The 16,987-nt window shown below is 48.4% G+C and overlaps 1 protein-coding gene across 3 annotated transcripts in view; it reads left to right on the top strand.

The window, feature by feature from the left end:
* Nucleotides 1-834: 834 nt before the first annotated feature.
* Nucleotides 835-16,987, top strand: part of ephb1 (EPH receptor B1) — a 200,350-nt gene continuing 184,197 nt past the window's right edge. For all 3 annotated transcript variants that reach the window (XM_029254619.1, XM_029254617.1, XM_018726413.2), the window contains exon 1: nt 835-1,029. In XM_029254619.1, coding sequence (XP_029110452.1) covers nt 972-1,029 — 58 coding nt within the window. In that variant the 5' untranslated portion in view covers nt 835-971. The remainder of the gene's footprint in view (nt 1,030-16,987) is intronic.

The following is a 16,987-nucleotide window of genomic DNA, read 5'->3' as shown; positions in this document are numbered from 1 at the left end:
AGTGTGTGTGTGTGTACAATTCAGTACAACACAATTTATCTTTACATAACATTCCAACCTGAAGGCTTTCACACACTGCATATAAAACACATTACAAACTAAAGACGAATGAGTGACAAACACATGTAACAAACATCAGCAAGATTTGTAAACAATATATATGAGTGAACAAATACATTTAAAGACGTATGTTCCTGAAATATTTTGATTTCTCCGTGTCTTTAGACTTGGGTTTAGGCCAAGTGTGTTCATTTAAAGGGAAAAGCGTGACCGTGTTATTCTTCTGTGCGGTGGAAATGTCTGGAAAACAGCTCAGAAACCCGAATACCCCCGGGTGTAATTGCATCATTACGTCACCGTGGCATCATTACGTCACTCCACGGTGGCATCACAAACACAAACCCAGGATGCGATCACACCCTCCTTTGTGCGCTCGCACTCTGTCCACTGACCCCCTTTCTTCAGACGCCCCGTCCCGCGCAGCTCCTGCAGTAACGCCGGACGGCCGCCGGCAGGCGCTGTTTCACCGCGAGTCGAACAGACAGCGGCGCAAAAAAGTGAAAAGTTTTTTTTTTATTATTATTATTATCATTATTATAATAAACCAGAAGCTTTAAAAAGGGGGGTGCTCCGCTTCCATTGGCTCGGGACGGGCTGTTCTCGCCCTGTGATTGGATACAAGGTGTTAAAGGGGTGTGAGATGGGATGGGGGGTGTGTGCACAGGGGGTGGGGAGGTGGGGGGGGCTCCTCACCCCCCCCCCCCACTCCCTCCCCCCCGTACCTCGGCGTCCGCAGCCGCTCCTCACACACTCCCTCCTCACTAGGGCCTGAAATGTGAGTGGGAGAAGGTCCACGCCGCAGGAGCGCCGTTCTGTGAGAGCCCACGGACCGTGTGCGCGCACGCACGCCCCTCGGTACCCACGCGCGGACACGGAGAGCACGCACGGGACGACGCCGCGCCTTTTTGGCCATGAGTGTGGATTTGCTCGCGGTTTTGTGCGCGATCGCTGCGGTCTCTGCGGTGGAAGGTAAAGGCGCGGTGCTCCGCCGCTCGTTCTCTCGCTCTCTCTCCCCCACTCCCACTCCCACTCTCAGTCCCGCTCGCGCTCTGTCTCCGCGTGGAACGCGCTCGAGCGAGTGCAGGGGAGCCGGCACGTGCGTGGGTCTCACCTGCTGCTGCCTGTGAGTTCTACCTGGCCGGCGGTTTGGTGCGCTTTGGCGCGCGCTGAGGGGGTCTCGCTCCGTGGGACCCCACGATGACATCGGCTGCAGTGCAGTGGAGACCTAGGGTGTGTGTGTGTGTGTGTGTGTGTGTGTGTGTGTGTGTGTGAGTGTTTGTGTGTTTTTCTGTAGACCCCCTCTCTTGACCATGACTGGAAGTGGGTAGGGTTGGGGATTGGGGTTCATCCTTCATCCCAGAGGGGGGTGGCGGTGGGGGGGTGACACAGAGGAGCGGACCCCACTTATTAGAGGTGACGCTCCCGGTTCACAGTGACCGCGACCGCTGTGCTGAAATTCCCCTTCTCGTTTTCAGTGCCATCGAACCTGTCACGAGCTGCGCGGCACCATCTTTTAACGCACTTTAATTTCATTATGGATTATATTGCGAGGTGCTCCACGCTCTCGTTTTCACCACACGAGCGCCATCCAACAGGTTTTCACGGGAAACATCACGCGTGGACCATGATGAGGGGATACTGATGCGTTTCGCCCGCGCGCTGCGATCAATCCAATATGTCTTTTCCTCCTGTCACTTTATGTTCGCATCGTGTGTGTGTGTGTGTGTGTCTGTGTGTATTTTCAGCACTGTGGAGAGCGACAGGTCACCGGTGGAGTAAAACCATCCAAATGTCATTTTGCCTCCACTGATGCCGTGGAATCTGTTTGCGTGTCAGGGTCTGGACCGGGTCTAGGAACACGGTCGGCGCCAGTCGTGGTGCCGGTGTGGACCTTTTTTGGCTTGTTTTGAATCGTCTTTGGAGTGGGTCCGACTGTGTGGTCCACAGGTCTGTGGTCCCTCCTCGGTCGGTGATCTGCCACTCCGGTGCTGTGCTCTTGTGGACTTTCTTCCCACTTTACTATAGTAAAAGCACCTCGTTTTGTGGAACTCATATCATGACTGACTGCTCATGCATTCTGCGGTCAGTCGGTTCTGTATCCGTCCACATGTACGGTATCTAGCACACGGTCCACACTGTCCACTCCCAGTGGGGTCCGGCACACGGAGCTCCTCTCTTTGCGCAGCTTTTGCCCCGACCGCTACCGTGTTTGTGGTTCATTGTACGTCTCCTTGTCTTCAAATCTAGGCTGTGGACCGTGGGCTGTGCACCGTGCACCTTGGACTGTTGATTGCGCTCCGTGTACTGTGGATTGTGGACAGTGGATCAATTGCTGTGGAATGCTGGTTGTGGACTGTGGATTTGTACAGTGGGTTGCGGACAGTGTGCTGTGGATTGTGAATCGAAGTCTTTCAGGACCCCCACACCACTCCCACCCCCTAACCCCCACCCCCACGGCCGCTCCGGACTCTCCGATTCCACGGTGCCAGTGGAAGCGGCTGGCGGCTTTCGGACGGCCCGCTTTGCCTTTGTGCGCAATGAGCGCGTGTTTACGCAGGAGACAAACCACCCCCAATCAGACTACATCCCACAGCTCACTATCTCCCCCCCCGCCCCCGGAAAAACAGCATATGCATTATTGTTGGATTTCATGTATTATTTTCTGCATGATTTCGTGCGCGGCGCCCGATGAAAGCCGCTGATGGGCGCGTGGACGCGGCTCCCGGCGCGCGTCTCCGCTAATAAACCTGAAAATGTGAATTAATTACCAAGTATGGACGGCCGTCATTGATTAATAATCCTGTCTGTTCGTTCCCATTACGCTGTTTTCCATCTGTCAGCGGTTTGTAATTAAACAGTCGCACGAGTGAGTTTCACGGCCCAAAACCACGCAGTTTGCGGGATTCCCCGTCCGAGGTGTCGCGCGCGTGGGCTTTTTCCTTCCTGTTTTCTGCGGCGCGGAGGAGGCGGTTTTATATTTAAATTCTGTCTATGGGACCCGAACCACCGCGGAAGCAGAGGGTGGGGGTGAGAGGGGCAGTCTCTAGAGGTACACCTGCTCTCCGTGGGCTCCCGAATAATGAGAGGACGCGCACCCACGCGCACCGCTTCACCCCACAGTGGGCTGTAGGGGCGCGACACTTCTATTCACCACTGAGCTTTTAAATTGATTTATCAAGATTAATCCAATTTAACTGTTAATTAACTTGAACCAATTTACCAGGCTCCCCAGCCTATCTTGCCTGTCTTTTCCTGTGCCAGTGGAGCGCTGGAGCTGGAGGACAGCAGGGCAGCAGGTCGCCGGGTTCTCCAAGGGGCCACAATCCCACATCTACCTGATCCGAGGCCCACAGGTCCCTTCCTGAAAACCCAGCCTCATCCCTTCTGTTAAAAGTTTAAAAAGAACATATATCTGCTGTATCATATGCATGAAGAATGTCCTCAAAGAAGCTGTATAATCTATTATTACTATTATTATTATTATTATTGGCATGGACCGGATGTAACCTAGTCCCTTGTGCTTCTGGGATAGACTCCAGAGTGTTGTGACCCTGACTTGTAAAAGTGGTTGAGGATGGTGAGTGACGCTGCTACTGTTGCTAATAATAATAATAATAATTTAATTCTCCCTTTCACTGTGTCTGTAAATCTCTCAGACTGTGTAAATGTACACACCTGTGCTTCCCACTGAAGGACGCAGTTTGCAGTCTCATCCTGCCAAACATGATTGACGGTTCATATTTTCATAGAAGGCTGGGGGGAGGTGGGGGGGCAGGGGTCACTGTGCAGATGGGAGGCACCAATGGGGCAGAGCTGTCCCATCTGCTGGACACGGCAGGGAGAGGGTTTGCTTCCCAGAGCTCAGACGGGGTTTAATCCACGAGACGTCATGCATCAAGTTGCTTCTGATGTGTTCTGGGATCAGCTCTGGGGTGATCCTCCTGGTTCCTCTGTGTGTGTGTGTGTGTGCGTGCATATATGTGTATTATATACACCTCCCTGAGATTTGGGAATCACTGTTTCACATTCTATAAAAACCATCTGACCACAAGTCTGACCCTCAGTCGCCTGCAACCCCCTCCTCCAACCCCCCCATAAGGACTCTATGCTGCTGGGGAAGGGTGATAATGAAGTTAGTAGCACTAATATCTGCCCCTCAACCATCAAACCCTGGATATTAGAATTTGGCACTGTGCCAGCAGTGGTTGCCAGGTGGTGAAGGGAGTCAAGACATTTGCACCAGGACTTTTCGGGTTGTAGGTTTAGATCCTGAGTGGGTTGCTGCTGTTGGACCTCAAGGGAAATCACCAGCTGTGAACGAACTCCGTTCCCCAGCTGTGTAAGACCAGCCAAAGCAGCGGTCATGCTTCCGAGGAGCCGTGTAGCATGTTATTCGTCAGGCGAAGCCGTTCTGAGCGGCAGATTTGGGCACCAGCGGTCCTGACCATCCCCTCGGTTTGGGCTCAGCTTCCTATGGCTGACCCCGATAGGCCGCTTCAGTCTGCAACGGAATAATGAATAATCATTGCTTAATGAACTGGGCTGCTAATTAAAGAACTCCTTTTCTCAAAAGGGGAAAAAAACATCTTTATGGTGATTACATACAAGGGCTCATAATCATAATCAAGGTAGAAAAAATACACACGCACACACACACACACACACACACACGCTCACAGTGCAAGGAGCTCACAGTTCTTGAAACTACCGAGAAAGCCGTCTGCTCTAATCATCATAGTGCCTGTCAACCCCTGCCACCCCACCCTCCGCATATCCCCCCACCCCGTCTGTCTGCTTGTTAAACCTCTCTGAGTTTGTGATGAAAACAGAAGCATCTCTTGTATAATCACACAATCTCAGACTACTTTTGTGTGTCATCACGTCTGGTTTTTTTTCCAAGCAGTCAGATATTGCGGATGAATGAAGCCGCTCCGTCCCGTTCATTCACACTCTAGAGCACTTTTCTCTAGGCGTGACTTGTTGCATTCCAACCTTTGGCCCCACCTCCCCAAGGCCCGCCTCTTTGTTAAAGGTGAAATCCCCGCGGTGATCGGGTTAAATTCCCCCTTCGCCCTGGAGCCTCTGTGCCTTTCCGCCTGACCTGGGGGGGGCGGGCCTCTCTGCACCACCCCCCCCACCCCCCGCCATTCTGGTGCTTCCCTCAAGTTCGAGCTCAAACTGCTTCATCGGCATAAATTTGTACACACCTTGCTGGCACTCAACAGGACCATAATCATCTTAAAACCCAAGGATGGGATTTATGTTAATAAAAAAGAAGCATAAAACTAAAAATAAGTGCAGCACAAAAGTGAAAGTGAAAAATATTCTAATGTTAATGAAGCGGTCTGTTTTTTCTGTGCATGGTGAACAGCAACCCCCCCTCCAAGACCCCCGGTGCAGGGGGAGGGGCTGTTTTTATTTCCCCTTCTAATTAGGTTTTGTTTTTTTATTGACCTGACACCTGAAAATAGGATTTGGGTGGTATTGATTTCTGAAAGAAGTTGTCTTTGTTTTTACTGCGGTATTTACGGCGGCGGAAAAGAAGGTAACCGCCTGTTTCGGTCCGACCCTGTCGCACAAGTGACCACAAAGACAATCTTCTCTTTCGAAAACCATATTTCTCATGTCAGCTTTTTTGTTGGCGTTATTTATAAGGGAGAGAAGTGGGGAGAGAGGGGGTGGGAGGGGATTTAAAGGGGGAGAGAGGCAAAGAGGAGGGAGAGCAGGAAGGAGTCAGAGAGGAAGAGACACCTCCCCCCAGGCCCCCTTCCCGCTGCCACTGCTTCATTATTTCCAAATTACTGCTGACAGTGCAGGGTGGGCCACAGCAAGGGGGTGGACCTTCAACATGGGGCAGGTCCAAAGTGGCATCTTCAATGAGGGCCAGTTCTTCTGCAAGGGGCAGAATTACAGTGATGGACAGAGCCGGAGTAGGTCTGGACGCACTGTGAGAGGCAGTCCTACAGTAAGTATGCCGTCGGTTAGGTGTGGGTCTGGAGTAAGGGTGGTCCCATGCTAATGGGTGGATGCAGTGTGAGGGGGCGGTCCTATCGTGATGGGTGGAACCCTGTTAGGGGTAGATCCACAGCAAGGGGTGGACCTTCTGGGATAGGCAGACCCCCAATAAGGTCTTGACCTGTAGTAAGTGATGGTCCCATGATGATGGGCGGAGCTACAGTGAGAGGTCACCCAAACCTTTGAAGTGGTCCAACAACAACAGTGCAGTACATGCAGCAGCTGGAGACAGTGTACCTACTGCAGGGCAGGATGGGTAATGGGCAAAGATGCGGTGGAAGCCTGGTTAGAGCTGGGTGCTGAACCAGGTCTATGGATTCGGTCAGTAGATTTGAGGAGCATTTCAGTCCATCCCACGTTCATATGACCCTCTTGAGCAGGAGGGAGGTTGAGGAGACTGTTTCATACTGGTGATTTATAGGCACATGCATGCTTTGCTGTCATCCAAACCCTAACCCAATCTGCCCATACCGTGCTACTGGCCCTTGTTTACCCTATTTTATTCCCTCCTTCACCAAGGGGTGCCCTAATTAAAGGTTTTGACAGCAGGCGTTTTAGGACCAGCCACCCAGTAATTGAATTTGTTCTTTTTTATTATTATTTTCTGTGGCAGTAGTTAAATTAGTAATTTAAGTGTTTTAATATAAGAAACTTGACTCCATCTCAGTGTTGCCACAAGGGGGGGGTCAAGGTCGGGGTGGATCGGGGTGTACGTGGGAACTTGACCCTTGTTTGCAGAAGCCACCTGGAACAAAGACCCCAATTTAACAATCACTCCAGTGCAATGTGGTTAACGTCCCCAGACCATAATGATACCCTGACGCTGGGGATTTATTCACCCTCAATTTGAGCAATGCTGACAGCATGTCGACAGGGTTGTGGAGGGATGGCGAGGAGGGGGCGGGACTTAGTCCGCTTGAGGCGAATGCTTTCATCTCACTCTGCTCCCGAAATTCAACCGAGATTTGACATCGCAGCAATCGTTGGCGGTTCTGTATTCACTGCAGATCTCCATAGACCAAGAGCAGGTCGTCGCCGGTCATCATGGGTACTTTAATTAGCAATGAAGTGACTTCCTGTGCAAGTCATGGCTTCAATCACGAGGGAGCGGTTAAGACATGAGGTGGAAGGGCAGCCGGAGCGTTTCTGCTGCCATCGAGTGTCAGTATCATACATGCGTCCTCGTCAAAGGGCATCTTATTTTGGCGTATATTTGCTAAATGTTCTTTTCTATGCAATGCGGTTAGGGTGTCCCTGGTCATAATGATATCATTTAGTGGATTTTCTTTTACCCTCAGCTTTGTGGTGGTTGGTGGAGGGGGCAGGAAGGGAGGGGTCGGTTAATAAAGCAGGAGGTTAAAGGACACGGAAGACGGAGATGTGCGGGAAAGGCGGGCGGGCGGCGGCGCTGAAGTGACGAAGGCATTGATGACCTTGCTGAGTGACGGCAACCGAACTGGGGCTCCTCCGCCGGGTAGAAAAGAGACCATTTTCAGGTAATTAACTATTGATTTTTAAGCCGAGGGAATAATTAAAAAGGAAAAAAAAAGGGAGTCCCTCCCCTTTCCAATTACGACCGGGCTGTCAGTGACTGTGTGATCGACTGGATGGAACACAATCGAAGTGGGGGGGTGGCGGGGGAGGGGGCACCCTCACTGACCACAGCTGGAGAAGGGAGGGCGCTGGATCTGAACAACACCTCTCACAGATAGTGGCAACACAGCTATGCTGGTACCAGTGTTGATGCTCGGCGTACCTGCAGGCATCCCTGTCACCTGGCTCCAGGCAGCGGGATTGTGGGAAAAGTCATTTTTACGGCTGTTGGTTTCCCCAGCCCTCGCTAATAACTGCACATTATCCCAGCCAACCGGTGAAGCCGTGGGGGACCGTTGGTGTCTGTTTACTAATCACTCTCTTTATTATGTCAGTTAAGAACTCCAGCGGCCCGTGTCCTTTGGCAAACGTGTGCATGGATCCAATGGTGTGGAAGTTGATACAGTGTCCAGCTGGTCCCCGATGGGAGAACCAAACACGACAGTATGACGGGCGCGTCAGACCCCCGACGTCTCTCGCTCTCACAGTAGTGTGCAGCTTTTCATTGTTCGTATATTTGAAAGATGAGCTGCTAATCTGTCTGATCCTGTCTCCTACCGGTGTTTTGAAAACATTCTAGAAACATCTTTTACCCACAGTTGCCTGCCCTTGGGTGAAAGCGAGGACACTCCACGCCCCTCTGCCTCGCTTAATAAACATCAACGGCTCCTAACTGTAGGAGGATCACGCCTTCCATTGGCAGGTCTGCTTATTATATCTCTTTATATGATTGAACCTTTGTTTTGCAGGAGTTACGATCCCGTCATTCACCACCAAGGGCACGGGAGGGTGTTTTCTCAACACCAGCTAATGCTTTTTAACTCCCCGTGGGAAATTCCTGTACAGCGAGGCACTACAGTGCAGGACCGCGCTCTGCTGCCGCAACACATCTCGCCACTGTAGTGAAAATCGGATTCTTTCGATGGAATCCAACATGATGTCGGTATCAGGCTTAGCGGGGGCTGCTTTAACATGAAAGGATATGACTTCATCCTGCAGTTGAAAAAAATAAACTCCTGGCTCTGTGCCAGCTGGAGGGTGCCATTTGTTTTGATGAAAAATTTGGATGTGAGGAATGAGAAATGGCTTTTGGTCCAGGAGGGCTGATGGGTCAATCCGACACCACGGGAGTTTGTGGGTGAATCAGTAGTGATGGGTTCAGGGAGGAATGGGGGGAGGAGGAGGGGGGGTCGATGGGTGGAGAAGTTCAAACGGGGGAGCAAATAGGGAATGTAGTTTTGCTATGGGATCAAGGGTGGCCACCGTTACCCTTGGGTTGACGACGTCTTCCTTTTTGGGCTGGAGCTGTTTCTTGGAGCTGCCTAACGTTGCCCGATGTCTCCTTAACGATTCCGCAAAGGTTTGGAAGAACCTGCACAATAACTTTGGCTTTTCTTGTCATGACAAATTGGGTATCGCAGGAACAGGACTTCCCTTTGATCACTTCGTCCAGATTCTGTCCTGCTCCGTACATTTCAACCGTGGAAGACATCTTGGAAGACAGATGTCTTTGATGGCTCCTTTGTGGCCCAAGTACAGAAAGAACGAAATGAACAGCGAAGGTGGGGAAGAGCGGCCTTAATGTGCCGTGTGTCCGAGTGTCCCACCCACACCTTTACGGCACCATTATTGCAACACGTGGATCAAAGCTCTCAGCAGTCGCTTCCTTTTAAACCGAGAGGCAGCACCGTCGAGCTGTTATGTGTCTCATTAAATCTTTCACGGCAGCCATTTATAAGTCCCAGTAAAGCACTTTATGGGTTTTGTTTTGAGTTCATAAGCACATTAATGGGTTACTTTATGAAAGTAAAAGGAGAAAGGAAGAAGACTGAAGTGGCCTGATTTGTGGCAGGTCTGGGAGTGCTTCATTCAAGCTGCGAAGGCAATTGAGTTTATATGAAACACACTTTATTGACAGGGAATAATAAATATATACACCAAACGTTACCAAAGCATAAATTAGCAGTTCCTAACTGTTCAGAGTGATAAAACATCATGTGGGATATAAAATCATCAAAAGTAAAAGCAATGCATGGTGGTATAGGAGTGGCTGTGATTGGTGTCGGTGGTGGGATAATGGTGGGCGGAGTCATATGGAGTGGCCTTGGCAGGATTGTATATGGAGATGTGTAGAGCGTGAGGAGAATATTAGCGGATGAAGCCTTGTGTGATGGCATTGATGGGATGGTGGAATGCAGAGCCTGGGCAGAGACTGGAAGATGGAGCGGTTAAAAGATGTGTGGGGACCTGGGAGGAGTCATGTGTAGAGGTATCACTGTGGTTGTGGCACTGAGGTGGCTCATTCAGTCTAAAAACCCTGGAGCTGCCCCTTGTTTGGGGAGTCAAGACGGACTGGAGCTTTGGGGAATACCAACTGCTCAGTGTCTCCTAGTGTCCTCAGCTACTCCTGGATCCTGTAGAGATACACAGATGCTGTGCACAAATCTTAACACTTGTGCTGATTATATTTTTGGGTCTGTAGTAGCTTGGTTCAAGTGCAAAATGGTTTTGTACTAGTGACAGGTGACCATGTTATGAAGTTTTCAGGGAAGAGTTTGCGTACACCTGTGCCTTGGAACCCAGGTTGCAATCCCCACTCCTGCTGCAGTACCCCTGATCAAGGCGCTTGCCCTGAATGGGGATGGTAAAAAATACCAGCTGTCACTACTAATATCACTACTAATGGCCCAGTGTAAATCTTACACTGTAATTTGCTTCAGAGAAAAGTATCAAAAGTGTGACCTCTTTGGTGAATAACAAATGCCCCAGACACAGTTCTACAAGAAACACACCGTTGTGCCATATTCCTGATACTCCTCTCTTGTGGCTCTGGGATTTCAACCCCAAATTTCCTGGTTCATGCAATCCTTTAAATCCACATCACAGTATATGTTAACCATTTTTAAAGACTGGTGAGCTGAAAATAATTGGCTTTGAGCTGGTAGGAAATTTAACACTGACATCTTTTGCATTATGGTCACTTTTGCAAGGGTCTCGGTTTAATGACCACTTAGAGCTACCCTCCACAAATGCTAACCTGCAGGGTTGTGGTCAGATGTCCAGTTTCAGTCTTTGTGTTGCTGCACAGTCCTGTTAAATCACACTGAGGCTACATGAAACCAGAACGTTCATCACCGATAAGGAGACGTTGGTGGGGTGCTCATCCGAAACTCTACGTCCTGCACAGCTGGAGGTATTTAATTACCACTTTCCATAGCGACGCTCGAACCCCCGTCTCCTGTCACAGACGGTGTAGGAACACCAAGGAGTTTTTCTTTCCGTCCCGCTGTGGCCCGTCTCCCCCTCACACCAGCGAGTCACTTCTCATCTCGTCCTCGTCATTTTTGCACCACCCGCAACTCCCAAGAACTCATGAAAGGCTGACGCTCATGATTTTTCTTTTTCGCAAAAGACAGAGCGTAAGAGAGACGGAGTCGAGGAGGGGAGAAGAAAATTAAACGGGAAGCAAAAGTAAATTCAAAACCTAAACACTGAGCCTGCTGTTGCAATTTGCATGGAAGATCTGAGCTTTGGAGTTAAAAGTGTTAGTGTGTGTGAATTGAACAAAGTGTTTCAAAGGAGGAGGCCTTTGTCGCTCGTATATGGTGAAGTCATCTCTTCTGGCTTTTAACGGTTATTAACATGCAGAGTAAACAGGCCGAACCAGCTGTCACCAGGCTCGCACGCAGCGGGAGTGACGAAGGCTTTTCAAGCGCTTTGAAACGTTTATTTTTTCTAACGAATGTGGCCGCTGCACTCCGCGTTTGATTTTTTTTTTTTTTAAAGTTAATTTATGCTTTTATTTTTCATGCGGGTTATTCGGAATAAAGTATGCCATGAAAAAAGTTTTTCCTCTAAAGACTTTGCTGATCGTCAGAGTAAAGTGGGACCCTCATTCGCTGTCACTCATTGGCGCTGATGGATCAAAGAGCTGAAGCTGTTGTCAACAGGATGTCAGTTCAAATCCCAAAAGGAGAGGTTCCCTTAAGCTACTAGTTTCATTCCAAGGAGAAATGGCTGGAACATCATCATCCTGGGATAAGTAGTGCTTGCTAAGGAAATAGTGTAATTCTGCTCTGAGTACAGTCATGTGCTGCTTAATGACTGAGCGCATATCACAGTGGTCCAATAAGATTATACGGGAGCTGAAAAACTCATATGGAATAGTGACATCATAGCCGTTGTAACGTCGTAGTGCAACGTGTTACTCATATGTTCATGGTGGTGCTGCTGTAAATGAACCTACTGCGCTGCCGGTCATATAAAAGTATAGCACATACAGTTATGTACAGTACATAATACTTGATAATGATAATAAACACCTATCTTACTGTTTTATGTATTTACTATACTGTACTTTTTATCATTATTTTACAGTGTATTCTTTCTACGTATTAAAAAAGTTTACTGTAAAACAGTATGCTGGGTTATGCCAGCAGCGGCATCATAAATCTTGTGTTTACTGCGTCTCTTGACAGCATCGAGGCTATACCATCTGGGTTTGTATAAGTCCACTCTATGACCGAGGCTATATCATCTGGGTTTGTATAGGTACACTCTATGATCGAGGTTATACCATCTAGATTTGTATAAATACACTCTGTGATCGAGGCTATACCATCTAGGTTTCTATAAGTACACTCTATAATGTTCGCACAATGACGAAATCGCCTAACAACGCAATTCTCAGAACGTTTCCCTGTCGTTAAGCGACACATGCCTGTACTGGCTCTTGGCATTGGCAACAAGGGAGCACGTCCAGGTCTTCAGGAGATTCAATAAATGATGGCCACATAGTTGTTGACATCAACCAGTCAGCAGGCAAATTGTGAAGTATTTAGGAGCCCGACAGCTCAATAAATGGCAGCAGGCCAATCAAGTGTAGAATTCTGCTTTTGGCACGTGTAGGACAAGTACTTTTGGCAAGCACTCCTGGGAGCATCAGGTGGTAGAGAGGTTAACACAGCTCCCTTTGTGACTAGAAGATCCCAGGTTTAAATCCCTGTTCTTGCTGTATCTCATTTGATTGAGGTACTTACCCTGAACCGCTCCAGTAAAACATTCAAATAGTTGCATACATAGTCACTTACACAGTTTGAGGTAGAGGAACCGATGGTTTAATACAGATATAAACTGTGAATATGATGGGTGGCTAAGGCACTGTGCACATGGGTTCAAATCTCACTCTTGTTTTCCTTCAGAGAGAAATAGTAATGAATATTACAGAGGTAGCGGGTAGTGCAATGGTTAGAGCCTTTACTTTCCGCTCTCAACACCCCCGGTCAAAACCTGCTCCTACTGTGACTCTCTTGAGTAAGGTACCAATAAAAATTATCCAGCTGTATAAATGGGTAAACCTCTATAAGGTGCTTAGCATGTTATGTCACTTTGGAGAGATGCATCTGCTAAATAAATAAATGTAAACGTGATAACTAAGGGACGGGGTGAAAAATGATGTTTTCTTTGAAATGGCAAAAGGCAATGGAAACCAGATGCAAGACGACGACTGCCTAGCCTCTGTCTGCCTCGTACAGAAACATAAGCGACAGAGGACAGGGGGGTAAACCGAGCCAAAGGAAAAACAGCCTTGCAGTCGGGTTATAATAACAGGACACAGTACGGATTGCAGGGGGCGATCGGTGACAGCGAATGGCTTTTGTGTAAGAGAATGCCTTGTTTATGTTAATCTCCTAATTCCGCATGGATGTCTGATAAGTTCCAGTTGGTTCACTTGGGGGATCATGTTGCGCAGAGAGGAGGAATGGAGCCCAGACAAACAGGACTGGGGCTGAGGAGGTTAATCCCGCCATTGTTACTGGTGACCTGAGGGATGGGAAACAGGGGTCCGTCTTGATCTGTCTCGAGGGCCGCTTCCCCATTACACCACATCATTTCCCTCATCGGGCCGATCCGATTTGTGCTGATTAGAGTTCCCAAACTGTTTGAGCCGTGGGCTTCGACTGAACAATGCTGTCTTTGAGGGACACACACACACGCACACACAGAAAAGCACATATAAACCAAAAAAGGCAGAAAAAAATCTGCACACATTAACTGCTTAATTTCCAGGTTCACTAGCTTGCACATTAACTTTACGCTTGGTGTCCCATCCAGGGTGCCCTGCCTCATGCCCTGTTCTTTTGGGATAGACTCTGGACCACCATGACCATGCAATGTAAAACCGAATGGGTCGATGTATCAATAAATTAATCATTTTATTCAAAGTTGTCACAACATTTTACACACTTCTATATTCATTCCTTGTAATAGTCTAATATCTCATCTAGGGTGTACCCTGCTTAGCTTTGTGTTCTCTGTTTCAAGGATAGGCTCTTAACTGTCACGGACCTTGGCTTGGAGAAGAGGTTAAGGATCATAAGTGGGTGAAAGAGTGTTCTTATTCATTTGGATATTTTCCTCATTGATTCAGATCAAGGGTCTGACAGCCCAAGAGTCAAACTGGTCAAAATTTCATATTTAAGTCAAGCCTGGATCTTCCTCTACTTCCCAGCCACTTACCAACAGGTGGGAAGATAATGAGGAAAAATAATGATGGAATCCCTTCCCCAGGAGGGATGGGTGTGGGGCTTGTGTGAAACTCAAATGAAATGCGTATCGATTTACATTTTTCGAAGTACGTTGAGTTGGCTAAAAACAGGGTTTGACCCAAAAACAGTTAAGGAATGTGATTTCCCTAGACTGCAGGGAGGCCTGGTGGCATAGAAAGACAGCTCTGCATATCCAAACCCCTCACCTCACAAGGCAAACGAAAAGACACAGAGGCCCCATGGGCTGCTTGTCCACTTGACCATGGATTCCCTGTAGCCCTGGATGTTTGATCTTGGCCATGGTCCATGGCATCTCCTTCCTGTTCTCTTCCTTTTGCTCTGCCTTCATATTGACTTTGGGGTTCTCTTTGTTTATTCATCTCTGTAGGTCATGTAATATGTCTGCTGAATTGCGATGGCTTGACTTGCCCTGCATCTTTAAACTGTTTGCCTTTTGTTTATTTATTTATTCTTACATCTGTCAACTCATACAATTCACGTGTGGGGTTGGAAACAAACACCAGGCAGCAGACTCAAGGGACGCGTCCTAAATCCCAGGCGACGACATGGGCGATCAGCCAGAAATGCAACGGTTTAGCGGCTCTAAAAGGAGAATCTCATCCGGCAGTTTGTAAGCCAGGAGCGAAAAGCCTTTTCTCTCACTCTGGGCTCCTGTGGGTAAATTACAGCAGCCCGGTGCATTAAGAGACGGGCTCGAGTTTTACTGAGCTCAAAACTCGTCAGTTACCATCCCGTTTGTGCTGCCTCAGCTCTTGCTTACTTTCTTGTGATAATTATCCGGAAAGTGCATCACCTTGCTTGGCCTTGCAGGCATAAATATGGTGCCAATTAGAAGAGACACTTGAGCCTTTTAAACCTGCAGCCCCAACGGAATGGCTTTTCTGAACCCTTACATAACGTCCCTACCTGATTGCAGTGACACGTCCCCGTGTAGGTCGGAATGCCATCTGTACGTGGATGCTGACTAATTCCGTGGGTTCCCCTCTTTGATTTTGCACCGTCAGCACACGGTGCTTTATAAATGGTGAAATCATTGTAAATTCTATTGTGTAACACCCTGAGTAGCCTTGGACAAAGGTGTGAGATAAATAAATGTTAGTAATACTAATACATTTAGCTGACACTTTTCTCCTAAGAAACTTACAGTGTGAGGGTTACAGTAACTTGCCTATTTGTACAGCTGGGTAATTTTACTGGAGTAATTTAGGATAAGTACCATGCTCAAGGGTACTACAGCCGGAGGTGTGGATCAAACCAACAACAACAAAAACAGTAAAAATAATAATAATAATAATAATAATAATAATAATAACAAGGGCAAGTTTGTCTGGAAGGCAGTTTAGGGTTTAGAGTAGCAGCCTTATGCTCCAAGGACCTAGGTTCAAATCCCTATAACTTACTATAAATAACTAGTGCAGGAAGTTATTAGCTGCTTTTACCTGGACTGTATAAGCAGTGATGTTCCAGTGTATTATTTCTGCAATCACAGTCATTGACAGAACTGGTACTGATAGAAGCAGTGCACTAAAAGACTAGCATCTGAATCTGTGACCTACTGGTGGCAAGTTCACTTCCCTTTGCTTGTTGTCTGACTCATAATTCCGTAGGCAGGGTGCCGTGCTGTGTAACCTGCCAATGTCAGGCTGCTTTTGAGTTCAAGGGCGTGAAAAATTCAGAGCTACAAGGGAGCATTTTCAGGCGAAAGCAGAATTACCTGTCCCTGCGGAGCGCAGGCCTGCAGATGAAGGCCGGGCAATTAAAAAAGAACAAGCGGCGGGTGTGTTTCGTTTCGCTCGTTCTTCCTTGCCGCCCGGACCCCGGGGCCCAGGCGGGTCGGGTTCCGGCGACTCGGATTTGATGAGTTCTTTCATCCGTGCTCGTGCTGTGTTTTCCGGCCCGTGCAGATTATTGTTTTCCTTTTGCTCGGTGGCAGACGGCGTTGCCATGTTTTGACTCTTTGTCTGCATGTTTGTTTGTTGAGTCTGGCTCGGCTTTCTCTCGTGGCTCCGAAAATGAAAAGGCTCACCTCGGCTTCTCCGACGCGGGAGAACCTGACAGCCGCTCGTTTCTTTGACACGTCCTGGCAGAAATCTGGGTCAGTGTGCGACACGAGACGGCGACACAAAACAGATGACTGACAGGCCCGTAATTGAGTGTTTTTTTTAATCTCTCTTGACTAAAAATCTGTCCATAGAAAATACCTCCCTTATGCTCCCCGGCATAGTCGGTCTTGAAAGGTATATTGTAAATTTATAGAAGGGTGATGGAAAAGTCTTCCAGTTGGGCTTGGTGTGTGTGTGTGTGTGTGTGTGTGTGTGTGTGTGTGTGTGTGTGTGTGTGTGTGTGTGTGTGTGTGTGAAAGAGAGACAGAGAGAGACAGACAGAGGGAGCCCATGAAAATCGATGTGTGTGAAAGCCAGAGTTGCTCCCCAGTAAAAGTCTGTTTTTCATTCGGCGGGACCCAGTGGAGCCGAACAAAGGAGGCTGGCTGCTGAGCCTCATAATTGATCCCATTTTGTGCCGGAGTTGCTGGGCCAGGAGACGGAGAAGGAGACAGAGACAGGGACAGACATGGGAGGAGAGGATAAAGCAGACAGAGAAGGCGATGGAAGGAAATGAAGATGGGGAAGGTGGAAAGAAATGGGGAAAGATGAACAAGGCAAGGAAGCAAATTGAGAAGGATTAAGATGGAAATGAGGAACAACACAAGGAAGGAGATGGAAATGCAGAAGAAGGTGGAGAAAGAGAGT

The sequence above is a fragment of the Scleropages formosus genome, chromosome 9 (genome assembly GCF_900964775.1).
Source record: "Scleropages formosus chromosome 9, fSclFor1.1, whole genome shotgun sequence".
Classification (NCBI taxonomy): Eukaryota; Metazoa; Chordata; class Actinopteri; order Osteoglossiformes; family Osteoglossidae; genus Scleropages; species Scleropages formosus.
The sequence above is the reverse complement of the archived record's forward strand: the minus strand, read 5'-3'. Positions and strand labels throughout refer to the sequence as shown.